The sequence below is a fragment of the Rhinatrema bivittatum genome, chromosome 2 (assembly GCF_901001135.1).
Source record: "Rhinatrema bivittatum chromosome 2, aRhiBiv1.1, whole genome shotgun sequence".
In the NCBI taxonomy this organism is placed as follows: domain Eukaryota; kingdom Metazoa; phylum Chordata; class Amphibia; order Gymnophiona; family Rhinatrematidae; genus Rhinatrema; species Rhinatrema bivittatum.
This window is the reverse complement of record NC_042616.1, coordinates 479,453,878-479,479,550: the sequence shown is the minus strand read 5'-3', so window position 1 is coordinate 479,479,550 and position 25,673 is coordinate 479,453,878. Positions and strand designations below refer to the sequence as shown.

Here is a 25,673-nt window from a genome sequence, read left to right as displayed (position 1 = left end):
AGTCAGAATTATTTGCTTAACCACTTGAGAACTTTAGATGATATCAAATCTAATTTAAATGTAGTAATATTTATAATATTACTATATTATATATATATATATATAATATTACTATATTATTATAATATTAAAATATTTATAATATTTATAAGTTGTTATACCTTGTTATACCTTATATACCTTATAAAACGTATATATATATACCTTATATACCAACTTCTGTTGATCCTTCCCATAGCTATTTCCTTTTATTTCAGAAATAATTTTGATGTGTGCATATATGTGGATTTGTGTAGGAAATTCCAAAAAATGTATGTGTGTGTGTGTGTGTGAGTTTTCTTTATTTTCACAAGGAATTGGGAAGATGTGTTATGTATCAAGGGTTTGCAATTAAACATTTATTGTGTCATCTCTTGAACATCACCTTCATTTTTCAGTTCTGCTGCTTGCTGGCTACTGAGCCCTTTCAAGAATGTGCATGTTAAACTAGTATGAATCTTTTTCTCTCTCTTTCTCTCTATGTATATATATATCTATATATAGAGAGTTATATAGATACAGACAGATAGATGTAAATATCTATGTAGCTTATGTAATAATTTGTTAGTACATAACTTACTTTAATTATTTAACAAATACAATATGTAGACCTCATTTGAGTTTTCTTTTTTGTCATTTTAGTATATTTTTATTCTGGTTAAGGAGACAGGTTGTAGAAATTAATATTTGAAAATCTCATTATTCTATTTGGTCATGTCCTATACCACACTGGACTAAATTATAGGATTCACACTTTTACTATATATACTACCCATATATTGTTATCTTAATTAGTCAAGTATGTTACTGTAGTGTTTGGTGAATTCATATAGTAAATCTTGTGAGATTTCAGTCTCAGTCATGTAAAAATCACAGTGGCATCATTCATTTCAGCAGAAGCTTCTAGGGATTTGCTGAGGCCAGGCACAGAAATCTTTACATAGCTTTGCACCAAGAGTTACAGTAAGGGTAGAAAAACAAGATTTTGAAAAAGACAGCACTGTACATTAGAGTAAAAGAGTTATAGTGTAACAATAAGAAAGCAAAGATGTCCATAATTCTTTCCTCTGTGGTGGTGAATTTCAAGGTAGGATTCTGGGGGGTGGAATGCTTGTGACCTGTTGACAAGATTACTGCCTAATTCAATTGCTCCATCAAAACTGCTATTAAACTAGTCGCTTAGCTGCACTCTCCTTTCATGTTGTTCTTTGAACATGTTTTCTATAGTGCATAAAATAGCTGCTAAATTTGGGAAGATCGAGGCAGCCTCCAGTGCAAAACAATCTAAGCATGAGCTTCCATCACTGGTGAAGGTCCAACTGTCCAAAGCAGATACACAATAGCCACAAGACACAGTGATGACTGAACTTCTCCAGATTAAAGAACTCCTAAAGGTAAATATAACTACAACTTGTGACCTCAAAAAATGAAGTTGCAGAGCTTTCATCCAAAATTACTGCATATTTGATGAGACTGTAAGAAGTCTAAAAATGATTCACATCATAAGTCACGATCAAGAAAATCAAAACATTAAAATGTGACATAGAAGTCTTATCTGTTATGGGCTTAGACCCTTGGACCAAGGTGGAGTTGGTACAACCTGCAGGGTGGAGCCCTACAGGTCTCCACCATTGGCTGGCGGAGCTGGATGAGGCAGATGCCCAACGGAAGCATTGCCTATACCAACCCATATTCCCCTTAGGTTGAGCCTCTGGGTGCTGGGGCCAGAAGGTCTTAGGTGGGGGGTCTCTTCCATGGGACAGAAGATCCTTGAAATGGTTGGGGTGAACAGGAACAGTTGAAGGCAGGCTTGGGTCATGACAGGTGGCAATCAAGGAGATCCAGTAACAGACAGTGGTCAGTGGCAGGCGGCAAGGAATAGTGTCCATAGGCAGTAGTTAGTAGCGAGCATCAATCAAGAATGTCCAGCAACAAGCAATGGTCAGTGGCACACAGCAATCGGAGTTCAGAAAGCAAGCCAAGGTTAAAACCAGTAATCTGTCCAAGGGAAGGTGGGATGGATAGGCAGGACACGAAAATGAGGAGCAGCACAGGAGGGCAGATGAGACGAAGATAAACCCTGAGAAACTGAAGAACTGACCACAAGACCTAAGGATGAACTGAAGATGAACAAGGACCATTGAGACTGATGACAAGGTGAAGATCAGGGACTGAAGACCAGATGAAGTCCAGGACCTGAAGACAGAAACTTGGGAACACTGAAAAGAATGTGAGTTGTCACATGACAGAGACTGAAATAAACTGTTTGCCTAGGTGAGGAGGAGATGCTGCAGTGGCATTTTATAGGCCTTCTGATGTCATCATAGGACGCTGCTGGCCTTTTCCCCCCACAGGTCCTTTAAATGAGATGTTTTTGGGTGCACACACACCTTAGGAGGGCCTGGAGCACACATTGACAGATTCCCACTGCGAAGACCATTGGCAGTGTCCTGCCACAGCGAGGAGCGATGTCCCATTGTGTGGGAAGAGGGATCGTGTTGGCAGCATCAGAGTGAGGCTGCTGGGGCCTGGCGCATCAGGTGAGTGTGGTGGTTTGTGAGAGGAGCCTGCAAACTGCCAAAAACAACATTATCTAATAGGAACTGAAGTAACAATATCCTGATTCTAGGTCTCCATGAGGAAATCGAAGGTACTGATATAATATAATATTTAGAAACAATGATTCCATCCTGTTTAGGGATTAAATTTACTTCTCCCTTCAAGATTGAACAGGTGCACAGAGGGGTAGATTTACAAAAAATGCGCGTTCGCGTACTTTTGTTGGCACACCAGTCGCCAACAAAAGTACGCTGGATTTTAGTAGATATGCTCGTAGCCGCGCGTATCTGCTAAAATCCAGGAGGGAACTCGCTTTCGCCCTCCCCTCACCTTCCCCTCCCTTCCTCTATCTAACCCACCCCCCGGCCCTATCTAAAACCCCCCCTACCTTTGTCCGGGGATTTGCACCTCCCGGAGGGAGAAGTAAATCCCCGTGTGCCAGCGGGCCGCTAGCGTGCCGAGACGCGACCTGGGGGCGGTTCCGGAGGGCGTGGCCATGCCCCGGACTGCCCCGGGCCAAAACCACGCCCACTAGGCCCGCCCCCGAAATGCTGCGTCCCGCCCCCAAAATGCCACGCCGATCGGCCCCGCCCCCGACACACCCCCCTTGAAAAACCCCGGGACTTACCCGAGTCCCGGGGCTCTGCACGCACCAGCAGGCCTATGGAAAATAGGTGCGCCGGCGCGCAAGGCCCTGCTCGTGTAAATCCGCCCGGATTTACAAGAGCAGGGCTCTTAAAATCCGCCCCAGAGTGTCTTTGAGGCCTTTAAAAAATGGTACATACCTATACCCTGTAGTGCTTAATTTTCTCAGATATCCAAATGTGCTGGAATTCTGGATGACGGTGAAGAAAAAGTCTACCATCCTTATAGAAACTAAGTAATAAAATCTTCTTCATCTCAGATTTGGTGAAAACTACAGTGCTATAAGTCATTCTTAAATCTGAGGCCACAGTTTCACCAATTGGTTGTACAGTTCTGCCTTTTTTATTCAGCATCAATGCGGATTGCGCTGAATAACCACACAAAACTCTTTGAGTCCCCGGAGGAATTGCAGGACCATCTTAAAGAGCACACATCTGTAGAAGCTACCTGATTTTCCAGCTAAAGCATTACTAGATGCTCATAACTATATTATTGATTGTGCTTGTGATGCGGCAATTTATTTTTGTATGCTTCCTTTGTTATGTAAACTTGAAATACGACTTTCTACTTTTCAGTCCCTAAACTGAGTGATCTGAAGGCGGCACTCTATCTCCAGCCACAAACTTCAACTGTTTTTTTCTGCTCCTGCCAAGCCCATTGTTTTGGTTGGGCTTTTTTCTTTTGGCTTTTTTGGCCGATTTTTTACTTTCAGTCAATAGATGTAATAATTATGAATGTTCCACACTTCATTTCTTTCACTATGAAGGGTAGTTTAGCTTATTGGATGTATGAATTGACTCTCCATGGCTAAACTCACATATCTTTCCTTAAATGCTCATGGTTTTAATCACCTGATCAAGTGGAAGAAGGTCCTTGCCTATCCTGGCTCACTTCAACTTGACATTTTCCTAAAATGTTACTTGTGCCGGCTGCAGCAGGCCCACAGCTCAACCCCCTCACCTCTCTCAAGTTAATCCAGTGCCTGGTCCCTCGTCTCTGGTGGCTGCGGGCTGCGGGCTCTGTCCTCGGGCCACCTCTGGTGCCTCCGGCTCTGCTACAGCTCCTGGTGCTCTGCGTCGGGCCTCTCTGCGTGGCCCATGGAGAAACGCCGTTCCAACCAGCGCTGCACCCCTCCCTAGGCATGCACGTGTGCCCAACGAAGCTTAAGTAGGGCCCTCGGCAGGAACCTAGCCGCAGGCCCCGGATGATGAAGTCATCGGTGCTCCAGTATTTAACCCTGGGCCCCGCTTCCTCAGATTGCTTTTGCAACAGGTCCCCTCGCTAGTTGAGTACTTGTTGCTTCATCTGTTCCTGGTTTCTGATCCTGAGTATCTTCGTCCCTGCTTTCTCGTTCCTGTGTTCCTGTCCCTTCATCTTCCTATCGGATTGCTGACCTGGTTTGACCTCTGCATCGCCTGACTATTCTGTTGCCTTTCTCCAACCCCGGACCTCTGCATTGCCTGATGTTGCTGCCTCAGGGCTGACCTCGATCCATCCATCAATGACCACCGACAGAGGCCACCTAAGTCCAGCCACCCTCGGCACCCAAGGCTCAACTCGCGGGCAATGAAGGCTGGTATTGGTGAAGAGCCAGCCGGCCTCTGTCCATCAGCCCTCTCTGCCTACCGACAGTGGGGACCCGTAGGATCCGTCCTACGGGTAGCGCCAACCCCACCTTGGCCCAAGGGTCCACCTCCAGTGCAACATAGAAGAAACACACATCTGACTCAGAGTCCCTTGAATTAAAATGATCATGGATTGGCAATGTAATTTTTGCCTCTGCTATGCATACAAAGAATGGAGTGGCAATTCTTGATAGGTTTCAGGATGTTCAAGGTACTTCCTTGGCTGCTGATTACCAGGGTCATTGGGTTTGGGTACTACTCTGAATTCAGAATTGACCACTTCTCATTTTCAATATTTATGCTCCTAATGCTGATGTTCTTGAATCATTTCATTCCATCTTAACCACCTAGTTGGAGTTCCCAGATACTGATGTAGTCCTAGGTGGTGATTTCAATCTGCCCTTGGAGCTCATCCTTGACAGATAATCATCTTGCATGAACAGACCTAGCAAATCTCATCAAACCATCACCTCATTGTTGTTGCAATCTGGATTATCCAACCATTGGAGACTGCTTCATCATACAAATAAAGATTTACTTTTTAATTCTAATCATCAATCATACTCCCATATTGACATTTTTCTTATTTCTAATGCTCTACTTCCAGCTCTTACTGTTGTGCACAAGAACATATAAGATCATAAGATATGTCATACTGGGTCAGATCAAGGGTCCATCAAGTCTAATATCCTGCCTCCAACACTAGCGAATCCAAGTCACAAGTACCTGACAATTTCCCAAACAAATAGATCCCATGCTACTAATGCCGGCAACAAGTAGTCACTGTTCCCTATTAATTAATAGCAGTTTATGGACTTTTTCTCCAGAGCTTATCCAAACTTTTTTAAACCCAGCTATATTAGCTGTCTTAATCACATCCTCTGGCAATGAATTCCAGAGCTTAATTGTACGTTGAATGAAAAAGAATTTTCTCCAATTTGTTTTAAATGTGCTACTTGCTAACATCATGGAATGCCCCTAGTCCTTGTATTATTCTCATAGGGGAGGCTAAAGAGGTTAGAGCTGTTCAGCTTGGAGAAGAGATGACTGAGGGAGGATATGATAGAGGTCTAAAAAATCATGAAAGGACTTAAATGAGTAAATGTTAACCGGTTATTTATTCTTTCACATAATACAAGGACTAGCCACTCATCCACCTCTCTGGAGATTCGACTACTAAGCTAAAGCTAATCTTTACAAAGGAATTAAGGGCTCATGAGGTAGTGCACATGTAGGAATTCCCATGCATGCTCAGTATTGAACTTTTAGTGAGCTAGAGAAAGAGGTCTTTTCAGTGCCATTGAATGATGTCACTTTTGTGTCATGCCTAATCCACCCTGTTGTCCACGAAAAACCCCATTTAGGATAAGCAAATCCACCTTACTGATAGATTTCAACCAAATAGGACATATCAACCCCATACTTATTTCAGATCATGCTGCTATTTCACTGACCCACTCATGGTCTGTAGAGTATCCTTCATGTGAAGGGTGGAGGTTGAACTGGAGATTGTTAGAAGATACTCAATTTATAGAACATATTAAAGCTCTTCTTACAGATTATTTTTTCTTAGCTTGATAGATAATATCTCTAGTCATCCTGTATGGTCTGCATTTAAGCCTACTATCAGGGGACACATTATCCCTTACATAGCTCATAAGAACAAGGACCGACAAAAACACTTCATACAACTGGAGGCCGAGATACCCTTGCTGGAGGTGGAATACATTACTAACGCACAAAGCTCTACCCTCTCCTCTCTCCTCAAACTAAAGTTCTCCTTCAACAAACTCCTAAGTGAAAAAAGAATGGGATACTACCTTCCTTCACAATATTAGATATTATTCTGAGAACAACAGGAGTGGTTTTTTGCTAACAAACTATCTCAAATATGGAACCTGAGGCAACGTGTGCCAGCAATAAAATTAATCAACTCCTCTAACGTTTGCAAAGGTATGGAGATTCCAGACTAGTTCAAGAGTTTCTTCTACTCACTATATGCTTCAGAGACTTCCTCATTGAACCTTTGATATCCACTTTCCTGGACCAGCTTACTCACTCCAAATTGTTAGAGGAAGACAGGAACCAGTTGGACTCCCCAGTTACACGAATAGAAATTCATCAGGTACTGCATTCTCTCCCCATATGGAAATCCTCAGTTCCCAAAGGATATTCCGCTGAATTTTATACCTCTGTTACTGACATTTTATTGCCCCATATGCATGCTATCTTTTCTGATCTTATTGTAAATGGCTCAAAAGAACTCTTTCACAGTAGCTAGAATTGTTGTTTTACCGAAGCCAGGTAGAGAACGCATGCTGCTCTTGAACTACAGACCCATCTCTTTGCTCAATATTGAATAAAAAATCTTAACCAAAATACTAGTACTGCGCCTGAATTCTGTAATTGATGGTTTCTTACATGCACATCAAAATGAGTTTCTAAAGGTGCCTAACATAGCACACAATGATCGCTTGTTTCATAATATTTCTCATATAGCTAGCCTCTCTTCTAACCCATTTGTTGCTCTCTCTAGTTAGCCGCTGGGAAGGCATTCGATCGAGTAGAGTGGTCCTACATGTTTCATGTGTTACGATGGTTTAGTATGGGTGAGTTATTTAATAAGCAATTGGTCTTCTCTATACTTCTCCCAGAACCAGAGTTTTTGCAAATGGTCTTCTTTCTGACCCCTTCTTATTAGGTAGGGGCACAAGACAAGGGCGTCCTTTGTCTCTCTTTCTTTTCAATGTCTCATTAGAACCGCTATTGATAGCTATAAGACAACAACCTGACATTCATGGAATTTCATATCATGTGGTTTAATGCAAACTTTCTTCCTATGCTGATAATGTCATGGTCAATTTATCTAACCCTTCTTCATCCTGATGCATTAGGATTCAAGCTGAGTTAACGAATTATCATATATAATATGCTGAACAGGGGATGAAATATATGGGTATAATTTTTCAAAATGACTTAGATCTTACAATCCCTCATTATGAAACTGCACTTATTAATGAGGTCCAACATATGTGTGCTCAATAGTCTCTCCTGATTCCCATCTGGTGAGGAAGAATAGATACTATAAAAATGGTTTTAGCTTCTCAAATTAATTATATACTTAATATAATACCAGCATTATTTCCTTCAAGTATCTATAGTGCTACTCTCTACTTTCTTATGGAAGTATAAACACCCCAAGATTGCACTTAAGAAGCTTAAAGCCCCTTAAGAAAATGGGAGTTTTAGTATCTCTGACATCTTTAGTTATCATCAGCATATATACTGCAACAAAGTCAATATTGATTTATTGATTACTTGCCTTTCTTGGAACATCTTCGATGGCTTGATTTAGAACAAGTTTTGGTATATTCGCTATATTTAGCAGCACTCCCCAGGATGACAATCCCTCCAACCTTATATCCCACTCTGACCATTCGTACTACTTCTAAGACCTTAGTGGATTTTGGTAGTTTACATGCTAATGGATACCCTACTTGGCAATGATCCAAATTAACATCACTGTGGTATAACCTTGGCCTTTCAATAGGAAATTGTAATTATAAATTGGAAAATATGGCAGATGGTTTACACATAAAATCGTAGTAAATAATGTGATGATTCCTTTTGCTGACCTAGCCTCATTATACGCCCTCCCCAAACCCAAAACTTTTGCCAGCTTCAATTTCATGATTCGCTTCGCTCCCATGGATTTTGTCCTCTGGTCCTAATTTGAAGTGTTAACTTGTTTTATCACAGTGCTTATAAAAAACCATTTAGATTCCACTTTCTATAAATATCTTAAACAATGCAAGTATTCTTGCTGAATTGGGTTGGAGAAATGTTGGGAATTAGATCTACTTGCAAATGAACAAGGCATTAGAGGGAAGAAATATTGGCTTTCTACTGTGCTAATCTCTCTGTCTTCATCAATAACTTAATGTACTTTGTAGCTCACAGAGCTCTGTACCTCCCTGGAAACCTTTCAAAGCAGTCTAATGGCCTTACACTGCTGTTGGACCTGTTCGCAAAAGAAGGCTATCTTCTCCCATATGCTTTTTTATTGTCCGCCTATTCAAGCATATTGGCATTGGAATACCATTTGGAAATGGATCTCAGAGTTTTCACCTATTTCTATTCCCATCTTCTACCGCATTATAATTCTCAAATCCATTGGGTTTTGATTTCACATTTTTCCTGCCTCACAGGAGACTTAGATTTTATTCTTACTATTCCATTGAAGCAGGTTCTGGCTAATTGGAAGAATTACACAATGCTAAATGAACATTTTTGGTGGAACTGTTTATTTTATAAATATGAGAAATTAGTTGTGGTGAAATATTACTGGATCGCCTACTGGTTACTCATGTGAAGTCCAATAGACCATATTCTTAACTTCACTTGATTACCCCCTGACTATCTTGCTCAACCATACTTCATGATTGCTCGTGGTTACCCTAATATTTCATGGTAATTATGCTGTTAACTGAATTTTGTTGCATTGTATACGTTTGCTTTATTGTGTTCCCTTTGTACATTGTATGTTTTCTTTTTTAATTGAAAATTTTTGTTAACATACAACACTTCCAAAAGATGTATAATCATTGTATGTTTTCTTGTTTCCTTCAATAAAAAGATTGAACTTAAAAAAAAAGGAGGGAGGATTCTACTGCACAGTGAATTAAGGCTCTGAAAAGCTTTTAAAGGTGAATTTTAAAAGAGTTGTGCATATAAAAATGAGCATATGCGTACACAAATAGCACATATTAGCACAAGTGCTATTTTATAAACCTTAAACCTACATTTACTAGTAATGGTGCATGGACAAATTTGCTCATATAAACAAAGGGACAGGCTAGGGGCAGGCCAAGGGCATTTCGGGGTGAGGCCAACATTTACGCATATAAAGTGCTATTTTTATAATCTGCGAATGTGGCACACATATGGCTTTTAAATACTTATATTTACGCCTGCTAATTATCTGGTGTAAGTCAGAATAGAATCTATGTTTTGATACATGAACATATTCTTGGATAGGTTTATGTGTATTTTATATAGAGTGTGTGCATTTGGGCATACGATATAAAATGCATGTATATGTGCGCATCCATATAGCTGCACATATGGGTGCGCACATTTGTTATCCTCCCTGTGAACTTGGTGGCTAGTTGCATTTTTTTATTAGACTGCTCATTGGTAATCAGTTTTAAAGGGAGAAAGGTTAAAGATATCTCTTGGAGTGTTATTTAGTTGATAATGAAAATTCTTGATTACCCTTTTCTAACCCACAATAGCTAAGCATATTGAAACCAAGTAGATTTAGGAGACAGACTAACAAAGGTCAGGTAGAATTACAATGTTCTAAGAAGCTCTTCTGAAAATTAAGAAAAAATATGGTTATAATATTCATTTATGTTTTCTAGTATTGAGGTCACTGATAATCTTGGAAGTCATGACTATGGTAATTGATAGCATTTTGTGAGTAAGTTGTTAGTTGATGCTAACAACTTACTCCTTAAGGGCGACTAAAATTATAAAGGGCATGGAATGGCTCCCCCATGAGGAAAGGCTAAAAAGGTTACAGCTGTTCAGCCTGGAGAAGAGAGGGCTGAGAGGGAATATGGTAGAGGTCCACAAAATCATGAAAGGACTTGAACAGGTAAATATGAAATGGTCATTTACTCTTTCAGATAATACAAGGACTAGGAGGTACTCTATGTAGTAGTTAGCAAGTACATTTAAAACAAACCAAGAAAATTCTTTTTCACTCAACGCAGAATTAAGCTCTGGAATTTGTTTCCAGAGGATGTTGTTAAGACAGCTAGTGTAGCTGGGTTTAAAAAAAGGTTTGGGTAAGTTCCTGGAGGAAAAGTCCATAAACTGCTATTAATCTAGGGAATAGCCACTGCTTGTAGCCAGATTTAGTAGCATGAGATCTATTGAATGTTTGGGTATTTGCCAGGTACTTCTGACTTGGATTGGCCACTGTTGGAGGTGGACCCTTGTTCTGACCCAGTATGGAATATATTATACTTTTATGTAATCAAAAGATTTTGACTTTATAAACAAGGCTATATTTTGCAGAAAAAAAGTGTAATAAATGAGGGAGAGAGAGAGAAAAAAAATCAAGCCTATGGGAGCAATAGATTAGTTGCTAGCATGAAAGATTGCCTGTTTCATTTCTAAGATTTGTAATGGGAAAAAGAAATTCAGACAGGGAACTGTTTTAAGAAAGTTCCAAGGCAATATGTCCACTAGTAGTTTATATTGTTATCTTAAAAATTCAATATACCGTTACTAAAAAAAAAACCTCTGTAGGAGATAGTGATAAAGTGCTGTAAGACATGAGAGCCTTGCAAGAAAGGATAATATTGTAGAAGTGTAAGGAAGCAAACATAATACAATCAAAGAATGAGATAAACCTGGCCTTATTGCAATAATAGGAATACACAAAAAAAAAACAAAAAAACCCCCCAGAAAAATAGGACTGAAAATGCCAGGATTCAGTTTTTACTGCATTTGAAAGTATTTGGGAAAGTGACAATTTTTGTGATGTTTCATTTTGAACCACAACAAAAATTATACATATATTGCACCTACTGTAAAATGGTCCATTTAGATAGAAGTTACAAGTAATATATGGTTCTTGGAGGTTGCTATATATCTCTTTGACAGATAAAGTAAGGTGGGAAATGCTTTTTTGTGCTGATAAGAAAAGCCTATAAGAAGGTCAGGACTTTGATCATAGTAGGTTTAATTACTCAGATATCAATCGGGATTACAATTACACACAAGAATAGTTTTTTGGGTTTTTTTTATGTATTGTACTGCATAGCCACTTTTTAAGGAGCTTCATGAACAGCCTTGATAGTTAGAAAATAATTAGTCGATACCGAAAATGTTTGACATAATTATAATGAAATTATATAATTAAGATTAAATTCTGTTCAAGTAAGTATGGTACATCAGGAATAAAAAAAACATATTTTGTTTTCATTAAAAAATAAAACAAAAAAAAAAAGGATATCCTTGAGACCCTCCAACCCCCTCCCACTCTATAAAATCAAACTTGGGACCTAGACCTACTCAGCTGGACCTCCCCAGGCCCAGCGAACCTTTTGAAGTCTCTCCAACCTCCCTAGATATATGGGCTACATCCATCCCCAACCCCTACTTACTGCCTTGCTGTGGGTCTGGAATTAAAAGAATAGAAAAGACAAATGCAAGTCCATTGCTCCGACTCCTCACTCTGATCTTTAAAAATGGTGCCAGCCCTGATGCCAGTGCCATAATGACATCATTTTGACAATAGCCTCAAGTGTGGCACCCTTATATTGAATGACTATATGTTTACAGCCATATAACATAATGGCACTGGCCACTCTGAAACTGACATCTAAGACCAGCCACCTTCAGGATTGCTGGCACCAATGTTAGAGATGTGGGCATGGGGTAGGTGCTTTGGGCTTGCTCTTGACCTACATATCTTTTTAACTCCAGATCCATGACAATGGTGTAAGTGGAGGACAGGGAAGGAGGTCCCTAGCTCAGCCCATGTTTCCAAGGGGTGAGAGGATCTTGGCTTAGCCCCAGATGGGCCTGGCTCTGCCCATCTGGGTAGGTCTGGGTCCTAGAGATGTCTTGGGCGTGAAAGAAGGATTGGAGGCCCAGTTTGGTTATTTTTTAAATGTTTTTATTATTTTATTTTAATGTGTTTTCAGTTCAGGAAATAAACTGACCCAAAAAAAATATTAAACAAACTGATAAACAAACTCCACCCCTCCAGAAACTAAAAAACAAACTAAACATTGTTTTGGCTGCACTTTCCTACCTTTCATTTCAAATGTATTTATTTTTCTAATTGATATTCCACCTTACTAAGAACTTTTCAAGGTAGGTTACAAGAGCAATTCAGACATAATAGTAATATCAATATACTATTAAAACATATAAAGCAAATGTATCATACAATAAGTCATCCAATCCCAAATTTCATCAGTAGTATGTTACATTTTGAAGCCTGTGTAATCCCATCTTTAGATAGCTACCAACCACCAATGGGGGACAGAAAATAAATTATTTTTTCTATGGGGCTGGATCACTCAGGATAGCTCACACACTTTTCTTTTTTCCCAGGACCTGAGTCCTTTGTTGGGTGGGGGAAAAGGCCCAGATTGACAGGGGTGCCTTTAGAGAGGAAGTACACGTCTTTGTCCCATTGTGTGTACTGTATTGCCAATAACAATACTGGAGACTTTAGTGTCCAAAATAAATACTTTACTGATAGGTAATCAGATAATATGTGGCACAATAAAATACAGTTCCCAGAACCACAGATGATCTTTAAGTCTCTTACAGTCTTTTCCATCTATCTGTTACCAGGGCAGGGGAAACATCTACCCTCCAGGGTTTGGAAAATGTGAAGGTTCCAGGTGGGTAGGATATTCTTTCCTGGGACAGGAAAACCCCCTCCAATTCTGGTAAAAGGGTAAATACTAGGAGTGGGAATTTGTTTGCAAAGAAATAGGAAATATCAGCAATATCATGTTTTGGGGGGAGTTAATAAAGAAAATAAAAACAAAACAAAACCTCAGAACCTGCTCCAGCCATTCCCATTTATTACAAGACAGAAACCCCCTCTACCAGCTGACCCCCGCCCTCATGATCACCTCAGGACTCACCAAAAGAACCCAGTGGTCTTGCGAGGGGCCTGCAATGACCTCCCACTCTAGGACTGGTGGCTGCCATTAGTCAAAAATGGGCCAGCTGCCCTTTGATCATACCATTTGATGGGCTACCATGCCATTGGGCAGCACCTGTCACATGGTAAGGGCAAAAGGCAGCCGGATCCCTTTTGATTAATGGCAACCAAACAGAAAACTAAATGAAATTTTTGTAGGTTACCACCCCTAGTAATCACAATTTTTGTACAAAGAGTCCAATCCTCTCTCCCCAGGGATGAAGACTTCAAGTGGGCAGGGGTGGCTCAAAGCAATTTCACTGCCTGATGGTGGCCCTTTTGGTGATTTGTAATGTTGGGGAAGAGTGGGTGGGAGGGAGGCTGAAGTGGCATGGATATATTTCCACTGGCACTTTTTCTAGGAAGCTGGCAATCCTGCCACACTCCTGGGAACCCTATTTTATTTATTTGATTTATATTCAATCTTTCAGCCATTTCATGAGGTACTGCAGGCATTTCCCTGTCCCAAGGGTTCACAATCTAAGGCCTGGATTTATCAAAATGCACTAAATATTGCATGTGATAGGAAAAGGGTTGTATTTTATGGTAATAGGCAGTTTATTGCAAAGTGTGCTATCTTAGCATAGGTATTAGTGCAAACTGTGATAATTTTTTCATGATAAGTGCCAGAATTGTTGTATTTCCTACATACAACCACTGGGGAGGAGGGACCATTTTCAGAGAGAGAGAGAGAGAGAGAGAGAGATACAATCATTGGACTTGAGTGGAAGAAGTGGGGTGGGGGGATAGAAGGGAGTCAGATGTCAGGGTAGGGTTAAGAAGGGAAGGAGTAAGCATTCGGGTTTAAAGCTGCCTATGGTAGAAAGGCTGTGCTATCAAGAATTTAAAACAATAACTAACTTCCAATTGATGCCTTTCTGGTTTGGATAATAAAAAGATTTCTCTTAAATTACAATGCAGCAGAAAAAGTCTATTGGAGTTTTAATTTTGTAATTTTTTTCAATTTTGTATTAAATTGCTGCATTTCAGTGCACACTCAATTTTTTTTAGCGCTTGCTAATTTGATTTAGTATACACTAAAATATTATCATTCACTAATCGAAACAAAGCAAAACAGACAATTGCACATACCTAGAAATAACTCTGGAAATAAAACCTGCAGAAAACTTAATCCAAATACATACCTTTCCAACATACTGATAATCGTTTCCTGTGTATTCTTCCAGCAAAAAAAACTGATTCCACATCCATCCCCGTTTGTGACGATGAAGCACTTTCCCATCCTTCCCTGATAGAGGTCCTATTAGTTCTTGTGATTGATAGTCAGAAGTCCTTCGGAACACTGTTTCTGTATAGCTGGAATTTAGGTGGCAGATCCAGAGGATTAGCAGTAGGATCTGATGTCTTATCATAGTTTTTGAACTGCAGATTAATCAGCAAGAAGGCTTTATGGACAGATGTCTTCACTTCCTGGACTGGTCCTTTGTGTTTGTTTAATTGGCAGGGTTGCCAAGTGTTTTCCAACAGTTCATCTTTGTTCGATACATGACTCTGAGCCTTGAAAAGAAAAAGAGAGCAGAAAAGTTAAAAGCATTTCTTTTCTTTTTTTTTTTTAGTGTTTTTCAATTCCTAAATGAAGAAACTTTACTGCATTGAAAAAAAAAATTACTATGCACAATGTTTACTTGAATGTAAATCCAAGTACTATTTTTACTTACTAGAACATGCAAAGTGTGGCACCTTTTAATCAAGAATAAATTATGTTAGGGTGAACATGATGCTAAGATCTCTAATTTGTAGAAAGAAAGGGAAGTGATAAAACAAAACTTGCAATGGCATCCTGCCCACTTGGGTCTGGGTGTGGGTGATTATCCTCCTTTTAATGTGTTGAAATGAAGGAGGCATGAAGGGGCCTAATAGGTTTCCTTGTGTGTGAAGGAAGGCAGAAGAAAGCAGCTGCTATGCCTATAAAAGAGGGGGCTATTTGAGGAATTATCATGTGTCTCTGTGTGAAGAGAATCTGTAATGTTTCTGCCACTGTAGGGAGAGAAAGTCATCTTCTTGCAGTCCTGTTTAAGAAACAGCTAGAGAAGGATAGGGATAGGAAGAATGCTGGGTTTTTTGAGTGATGGTCAGAAAGGTTATGAAAGAAGGGAATGAAATTACTGAAAGTACCAGTAGATTTAAAAAAAATCATTAATAAAATGAGAAAAAAGTTAAGGACCAGTGCTACTGAAATAATACCAATGATAAACTATACAAATACCAGCCAATATTCAAAGCCATTTTGCTGGATAACTCAGAAGTTTGATTTGGCAGGGGTCTCATTGTTAACTTAGGCCTGGATTTTCCTACGGCGCACGGCTTTATGAATCCCGCAGTAACGGGGGGGCAGGGGGGGCGAAGCGGGGGGAGGCCTGTGAAAGCCGTCGGCGATCGCACCACCTCGGTGTTATCGCTGCCGGCTTTCGCATCTAATGGCGCCACCGTGAAATGTGGTGCTATTGGGCGCTCTACTGGCGGCGATAACGGGTCTTACCTTATCGCCGCCAGTGAAGTTTCCGCCGTGTCTGCCCCGATGCCGCCCTGACTCCTCCTCTTCCAGTCCCGAAGCCACCCCCGACTCCGCCCCTATCTAGCTATTGCACGCGAAAAGGGATAGAAAATGACCCCATTAGTAAGTTCTTTAGGTCAGATCCTGTTGTAATGTTATATGCTGTGTTTTATGTTTTGTTTTTCCCTGATAGGTTATAAATTGAATTATTGGTATTACGTTTATTTATTAGGTGACATTCTTCAGTGAAGGTTGGATGTGATTTGGAGTGGGGAAAGGTGCACAACGATGATGTGTACTGTGCTGTTCGTACCTTTGACTGTGCATGTAAAACTGCCCCCCCCCAAAAAAAAATGTAGACCAGCACCAAAACCTCACACTGAGTTACTAGTTGCCCCTCCTACAGTGGTATAAATAGTTGACTTATATTTGTGCCTTGGCAGAAGTGTTTTATCTCTCTCACACACACAATGGGATTTGGGCATAACACCATGAAAAAAGTTGTTATTTCTAGTGTTAAAACCCATGATAACATGTGTTACCCTATTGCAATGCTAAGTGCCCTTCATTTTAATTTATTCCTCCCATTCGGAAAAAAATGTAAAATTTGCATACACATCTTGCGATGGTGGTCATTATGGCGTTATCATGGGCATTAGGGCCCTAACGTGATTTGATGAATGACCTCCATGGTATGGATACGTCTGTATGTATATTTATTTATTTATTTGAAAATTCTTATACACCACTTAATCAATGAAGGGTAGGTCTAAGCAGTTTACATGTAAACATACATAATAAATCACGGTCTAAAATAAATAAGCATACGTTAAAGCAATTAAAAGCTTAGAAGTCTGATGAGAAATTGAAAGGGCAGGGGCAGAGAAAAAGGAAAGGGGGCAAAGAAGGTGGGTAGGGTTGTTTTATGGAGGTTGTTTATAGGCAATGGAAAACAGGTAAAGTCTTTAATTGTTTCTTGAAGTCTTTGATATTAGTTAGAAGTCTAAGGTGGTCAGGGAGGGGATTTCCATAGGGAGGGGCCGGCAACAGAAAAAGCACGACGTCTAGTAAGGTCAAGTCTGGCCAGACGTACTATGGGAACTTCAGGAAGACACTCGTTTGTGGAGCTTAGCTGTCTCAAGGGTTGGCAAAGCCAGCTAAGGAGGGCACTTTGCCAGATAGCCGAGGGATTGTAAATTAAATTGTGAATGAGACAAATAATTTTATTAAATATGCGTAAAGAGACAAGAAGCCAACGTAGAGAGTAAAGAACAGGAGCAATGTGGTCTCTGATTCTTGATCCAGTGAGAATTCAGGCTGCAGAGTTCTGTACTAACAGTAGAGGATGAAGAAAAGAATCAGGTGAGCATAAAAATGGGGCATTACAATAGTTAAAACCAGTTAATATCAGTGCTTGGAGAACCAGGTGAAAGTCATAAAATAGCAGAGGTTTTAGACATTTCAGGAGGTGAAGTTTATAGAAAGAGGTTTTTTTTGTTGTTTTTTTTTTACCACAGATGAGATATGGTGAGTCATTGAGAGATCAGAGTCAAATATAACACCTAGGTTACGTGCTTTGGTGGAAATCACAATGGAATGCTTGCTTATCAATGGTAGAATGAGATCATTTATTTTTTTTATTCCACATTTTGCAGCTCGTCAAAGTGGATTACATTCAGGTACTGTAGGTATTTCCCTTTCCCCAGAGGGCTTACAATCTAAGGGGGTTATCTTTTAAATGTTTATCGTGTGCGTTAGGGCCTTTTCTCGTGCGATAGGATACAAATAAGCTGGAGGGGAGGAGTCGGGGCAGGGAAGGAGTCGGCTATGGCACTGCTGCCTGCGATAACGTACGGTGGCGCAATATTCATCATTCTGCAAAGAATGATGAATCCAGCCCTAACTTTGTACCTGAGGCAATGGAGGGTAAAGTGACTTTCCCAAGGTCACAAGGAGTGACAATGGGACTTGAACACTGGTCTTCTGGTTCATAGCCCACTGCTCTAACCACTAGGCTACTCATGGAGGATGGCATGAGGAAAATATTTCAGTTTTTGAAGTATTTAGTTAGAGAAGATTGTGTGAGAGCCATGAGTTAATAGTTTTAATACAAAGGTTGACAAAATACAGTGTGTTAGACCAGAATTGATTGTATGGAATAAAAAGCTGTATACCATCTGCATAGATTTTAAAGTTTAAGCCTAGACCATCCAACAGACAACAGAGGGGTAAGAGATAGATTTTTAAGAGGATAGCAGATAAAGAAGAACCATGGGGAACACCAGAAGCAATGGTGTACCAGTCAGAGGCAACCAATATTGACTTGTTAAAGGCAATTGGATAGAAAAGAGGAGAACCAGTTAAGCACTGTGTCAGTGATACCAATTAACTGCAGTCCTTCAATCTTTTCTTATGAGCATATTCTGGCAAAGCATTTGTGCCTATGGGTTAGTCTGATTTGTTTTAAATTGTGGATGCATTGATGTACCCTTGCCTAGAATTTTAAATAGTTGCAGGTTATAAACATTTTAAAATAAAAAACCCAACATATATAAATAACTTTGGCATGGTAAGTCAGTAAATACCATAAGGGAATCTGGAAAGAACTTTCAAGAAACAGGAGCAGAGGCAAAAAGCAATCAAAACCACCAACATAGAATCAGAGCAGTGGCATTAAAATCCCAAATGAGAAATAAATAACAAAGCAGCAAGAAGAGTGGCTTCAACAACCCCAGCCTATGTGATGGGAACAAAGCAGCCAAACAAAGGAATGAACAAACCAGTGCATCAAGAGGAAAAAGCAGCCTCAATAGTGGTATGAAGATCCAAACATACCAAAGGAGCAACAAATGACACCAGCAGCAGTGGCATGAACACCCATGGAACCTAAGAAGGGGCAAAGGGCACTAAAAACAGCAGCAAATATACTCCAAGGCATCAGAAGATGGGCAAAGTAGTACTCACAATGGTATGAACACCCCAAAGCATGCCAAGACAATGAGGGGGGTCAAAGTAGTCCAATCAGAGTCATGAACATCCCAAGGCATGTGAGGAGGCAAAGCAGCATCAGTGTTGGCATGAACACCCCAAGGCTTTGAGTAAGGAGTATTGCAGCAAGCTAGGGATGTTTAGGGCTACAGTATACCCAGCAGTGTGGACTCATACAAGCTCAGCAGACAGTTATTTTTGTTATAAAAAAAAGCAAACAGTGGTATCAATATCTCCATAAACTGAGAGAATGGAAAGGCAGGACACACAGTGGTCCACAACTCAAGGTATAGAATGAGGATTAATGCATGAAGAGTGGCATGAACACCTAAGACACAGAGTGCAGAGTGGGGCAGTAAGCACAATGGCATAAACACCCCAAGGCATAGAGCAAGGGTAAGGAAGCAAATGCGGTGGCTTCAAAACCCAAAGCACAGAGTAAGGGGAGAGGCAGAGAGCACGGCGGCATCAAAGTCCTAAGCAGTGTGTGAGCAGGGCTGGTGCAAAGGGATTAGGCACCCCAGGTGAACCTTCTGCCTTGCACCTCCACCATCCCCCTGGACGTGTCACCACCTCCCAGTCTCAGACCTGACTCTGTGTGTGGTTTTATGGGCCACAAGCAGGTCGGGCACTGCTCGCGGCCCGCCAAATCTCCACTCTTTGTTGTTGTTGCTTGTGGCCCCATATGGCTAGTGCCCAATCGCGTACCAAGGGTCTCCAGCACCTGGGGGCTAATGCATTTGTGTGCATCTCCAGCACGCACCCCCCCCCCCAAATCCTTTCTTGTACTAATGCTTACAGCCACAGAAAATCTGTGGCGTCTCTAGACAGAAGAATTAGGGGTGGGGGGGAGCTAAAATAACATTTCCTCATATCACACCCACCTCCATAGCATGGCCCCCTGCTTTAAAATTGGCTATAAAAAAAAAGTCTCAATAAGAAAGTCCAAAGGGTCTTCTGCATAAGTTTAAAAATCTGGCCAGTTTCACACTTCTAGTAAAACTGCTATGAAAATCATTTGATAGTTTCCTTCAACTAATTTTATATGGCCATATGAGTAAAGTCTGGAATGTGTACAGGAATGAAAACAATGTCAATATATATCCGCACCTCCAGTTCTGTAACACACTGTGCATCCTCAGAAATTCACCCAACAATGGAGCTTAGATGTTTCCCTTACAGCTCATCATATAAAAAGATATTTTCAAATTCTGGTGTCACCTCACAGTAACAGCAGCACAAACACCTTCCACTGCCAGGCACATTGTGAACTAACAAAAAACCCCGCAAAAAGGACACTCAAAATCTATACAGCAAACCTATCATAACGTAACAGTAGTAACATGAAGAACCCTACCTGTGAAAAAGCACAGGTAAATATTACATTGGGTACCAGAATTACAGTACACCACCTACTGAGGAAACAAACCAAATCAGATTATATAGATCCCTGCACAGACTCTACACGCTAGCAGAATCTCTCACCTTGATCACACACACAAGCAGAGACAGAACCTCACCAAATTCAGAATAAAGGATCACAAATTAGATAAAAAACTGAAATGGAAACTCCAAAAAGCCAGATTCTGTGTGTAACAATGAAAAATCAGAACCACCATTCCTCATAAAACAAATAAAATCAAGAAACATAAAGCATCAATTATAATAGTAAAACCATACTAATAAAAGAATATTTATAACTACTGATAAATAGAATAATTTCTATTAATTAAAATCATACAATTTTTAAAAATTTCCCAAGCACCATTAAAATATTTCAAAATAGCACACATATCAAATAACAACCAATAATTAAAACTAATAAAGATTTTTAAAAAGTCTCTGCAGTCCATATATGGGAACTCTTGCTTTCAGTCACCCTGAGAGTGTCAAGGAATAGGAAATTAGGGGAGTGCACAAACTTTATCCTCTCTCTCTCTCACACACATACTCATATGTCCATTCTCTCTCACACATACACTGTCACATACACACATATACATGGTCTTATACCCACCGTAACCTCTCTCTCTCACAGACACTGACACATTCTCAGGCTCTAAGACCCCACTTCCCCCCCCCCCATAAGCTCTCACTCTCACTGGCTCCCTCACATACACACACAACCAGGCAAGCTCCCATTCATTCTCACCTCACACACACACACTGACCCCCAGGCAGGTGCCCATCATTCTCCACACACACACATACATTACACACAGACAGGCACCTATTTTCTTACAGACAGACCCCAAGAAGGCACCCATTCATTCTCATAAACAGACACACCCATGCATTCACACACATACACCTCCAGACTCAAATTCATATACATGCACACACTGAAGGAATAACCCCTCTCTTTCTTTTGCCAGTAACCTAGGAGCCTCTCTCATTCCTCTGCTACCGCTGTCACTGCTGCTGCATGGCTATTGAGGAGGCACTGATCACTGCTACTGGCACTGAAGCCTGATCTGCCTCCTTTGTGCAGGCCCCGCGGTATTAAAAATTTGTTGGGCTTCCAGTTCTTCCATGCTGATCTCATACATTGTGAAATCAGCATAGAGAAAGTGCTACTCTTGCACATTCCCAAAGCAAATTTTTTTTTTTTTACCTTTCCTGTCATAGGTTGGTCACAGGCTTTTTCTCCACCTTCTCTTTCCTGGTTTTTTTTGCCAATTCCTTTTACAGGGTCCTTTTTTTCTATTTTTTTTCTCTTCATATGTCTTCTTCCCTTAAACATCAGGTTCTCGTTCTCACATGCTTTCTCTCTCTCACACACACACTCAGGATTTCATTCTCACATGCTGTCTGTCTCACACATACACATACCCACACACCCATACACACACACACACAAAGAGTCTCTCATACTCACAAGCCCTCTCTCATACTTACATACATACACAGTCTCTCTCTTGCACATTCTGTCTCACTCTTACACTCACATAGGCTCTCTCACTCCCACATGCTGTCTCACGTACCCACAGCTCTCACTTTCTTATGCTTTCTCTCATACATACATACATACATACACACTGTCTCTCTCTTGCATATTCTGTCTCACTCTCACACACACACATAGGCTCTCTCACTCCCACATGCTGTCTTGCTCAAGCACAGGCTCCCACTGTCACATGCCATCTCTCTCACACACACAGAAGCTCTCACATGCTGTCTCTCTAAACATGCAGGTCCTCACTCCCACACACAGTCTCTCAACTCACACACACACACACACACACACAATCTCTCAATCACACACACACACACAATCTCTTAACTCATCTCATACACACACACACACACTCTACAGACCCTCAGCCTCTCTCTCGAATCTGGGCCTCCTCTTCATGGGTTTGCCGCGGGTTTGAGATCATCAGTGGCCCTGATCTTCTTGGTCACCTGCTATGGGCCATCCTCCTCTTATTGGGCCGCCACAACGTAGAATTCGAGTGACCCATAAATGCTGCTCTTCTTCGGTACGTTGCTGTTGCTCCTTCCTTCCTGCCTACGTGGCCCCAGGCACGTTTCTTCTTCGGGGCCACGCAGGCAGAAGGAGGAGGAGCATCTGCGGTGTGGTTGTGACCTTTTTCTTCAGGCTGTGGTGAGATGAGCTCCACCACGGCCCCACCAAGCTCCTGCTGTATGCCCGTCTGGCACACAGCACAGCAGTAGTTTCCTGCTTAGCCGACCGCGGTGGGATGGCCAACATGTGTGTCCCCCAGTTGTTGTGCGTGCGAGCTTTTTAAAATTTGACCCATCATGCTTAATTGGGCAGATGGAAAAAACAAGATTGGGCCATGAGGTCCTTTTCCTGCTGTCATGTTTCTATGTTTCTATGCTTGACATCAATGAAATGGCACTGGTCTCAGGGCTGGCCTGCACCATTCTGTTCTATGACTATATGTTTGTACAGCCATGCAACAAAGTGGTGCAGCCTAGACCTGAGACCGGTGCCATTTTGTTGATGCAAAACTTGGCACTCGTGTCAGGGCTGGTTAGAGCTATTTTTCAAGAGGTATCTGGCAGGGTAGAAGTATCCGGAGATCACTGCTGCTCTTTTTGAGGATGAAAATCCCTACAGAAGGGGTAAGAGGGGACTGGGGGAGGCCCAAGTCCTGGCTTAACTTTATTTGTAGGAGTAGGGTTGGATGGGCCAGGGAAATTCCAGCAGGGCTTGGCTCAGCCTTGGCTCCTGCCTCTTGCCTCTGTCCCAGTCCTAGGATATTGCAGGGGATAGGAGGAGTAGAGATGCCTAAATAGACTCTTGGGTGGCCTGGAACCTGAGGATCGAGGGCCTGGGGACCTATGAAGGCCTCCCTTTTTTTTAGAGGTTTTTAATGTTTTTTGAAACAAACTGAAAATATTCAAAACTTTGGATCTTTTTGGGCAAGACTATTTTCTATTTATTCCATTCAGAATAAACAAAAAATAGACCTTTTCATTCCACTAAACTGTTGCAAAATGAATGCACATCTTTATTACTTTCATACTTTTGTATTTTGAAAAGTATGCACATATATTTTAATGAAAAATGTCAGTGTGCAAATTATCAGGAGTAGGTTTTTGGATGAAGGAATCTTCAAAGTGAACTTATGTGTGAATATTCATTTTGAAAAATTGGTGTAACTTACATTATGCATATATTTGCTCACTTTCTTCTGTAGGCTGTTTTACAAAATTAATCCTATCCTTTTTATGTCTTGTATATATTTATAAATTGTGTATCTTTAGGATTAATGTATGCATATGTGATGATCAGGCTGTATATATGCATGTCTATTTGAGGGATCAAGTACACGGAGGTGAAGCTAAAAGAACTAGTAGAAAGAAAAGATATAAAAAGGGAAGAAGAGCTAAGCAGAAAGGGAAGAAGATATTAGACAGAAAGAAATAAAGGAACTGATATTAAATTATACTAGCAATTTTAAGGGTCTGATTTATCAAGGCTTTTTCCCCATAGACACAGAATGGGAGAAAAGCCTTAGTGAATCAGGCAGTAAGTTAGTTCTGTAATAAGTACTGAATGCCTCACATTCCAGTCTGTAAAATATACTCACATATCTTTAATTTAATATCCAAACAAGAGCTATGATGAAATTATAGGATGCATCATACAATAAAATCATACTAGTAGAAACAGTCTGATTGCAAAAAACAGATTCACAGATCATGCTTTATGACAGGGATGTCCAACTCCAGTCGTCACAAAATAGGCCTGGTACTCAGGATATCCACATCATAATCAAGACAGTACATGCAAATCTATCTCATGCATATCCCTTGTGGTTTTCTTGGAAACCAGACCTGATTGTGGCTCTTGACGACTGGAGTTGTACCATCCTGATCGTTCACCTTCTGGCTAATGATGATTGATTTACCTGGATGATTGAAATCACCCAAACAAATCATGAATTGGGATTGTAGTCCATATATTGAGGAGTAACCAACCAGTCATGCCTTGATTTATTACTAGCCACATTAGGCCTGTGTCTAGGGCGGCAGTTATCCGGGGGCGGCAGGCAGAGAAAAAATATTCTGCCTCTAGTAGCAAAAAAACCTCTGCCTCCCCTCAGCTCGTTTCCTGCTGTGTCTTCTCCTGGCTCGTTTCAGCAGCAGCTACTCCTCACATAATCTGTACTATACCATTAGCAGCAACTCTTGCAACAGCAACAGTGCTCTCTTATAGCCTCCATTTCAGCAGTAGCACTTCTTACGCAGCCTATCAGGGGATTGGGCTTCCCCCTGTGAGCCAGTCTAGCTGGTCAAATGGTCTCCCTGCTCCTGTTTGCATTACGGGCACGACTCTGTTTCCTCACTGTAGATGAGCACTTTTACTCATAAGTCCAACTTTATTTTATTATATTATTATTCCTTTTCAATTAAAAAACTCTAGTAGGGACCTTTGACAAAAAAATAAAAAATATATAAAAAAGTAACAACTGAAAGAAGTTGGAGTTCCCAAGGTTCGGGCAAAGTTTTTTTTAATTGAAAAGGAATAATAATATAACAAAATAAAGTTGGACTTATGAGTAAAAGCAGGATGTGAATTATACATTCTGGGTACTTGGAGGTCCTACAAAAAGAAAAGAAAAGGAAAAAGAGAATAAAAAGTGTTGTGACAATTTAGGTATGATTAATTAGTTTAGATACTACTGGGTGACCTGTGTTTGTTGGCACTAGGTAAGCCAGCTCGACATGTTAAACTCAATCAGAAATGCATTGCTGCTATACAGACCCCGCAGTGGTGTGGCTATTAGCACAGGGTAGGCCCACCGTCTTCCCACATTCTTTGGTCATTAACTTGCCATCTTTGTTGAGGAATGAAGGTGTGGGCTGCGACCAAAAAAGCAAGAAAGGTGGTGGGCCAGTCCTGTACTAAAACTGCACCATGCCACTGCGGGGTCTGCCTCCACGCCGACTCTCCAATCATGCTTCATTGGTTCACTAGAGGGAAAGACCACCACGAGGGTGTTTGCAGACTGCGGGAGCCAGAGACACACTTTCTGCTGGTGTCAATTTACAGTTTTGAACCACTCTTGGCCCCTGCCTTGCCTAA

The 25,673-nt window shown here is 40.8% G+C and overlaps 1 protein-coding gene across 1 annotated transcript in view; it reads right to left on the bottom strand.

Annotated features, from left to right (window-relative positions):
* The window catches only part of LOC115084999 (cadherin-10-like), a 433,942-nt gene that overhangs the window by 309,697 nt on the left and 98,572 nt on the right, over positions 1–25,673 (bottom strand). The window contains 1 exon segment of the mRNA XM_029590505.1: positions 14,754–15,126. Coding sequence (XP_029446365.1) covers positions 14,754–14,981 — 228 coding nt within the window. The 5' untranslated portion in view covers positions 14,982–15,126.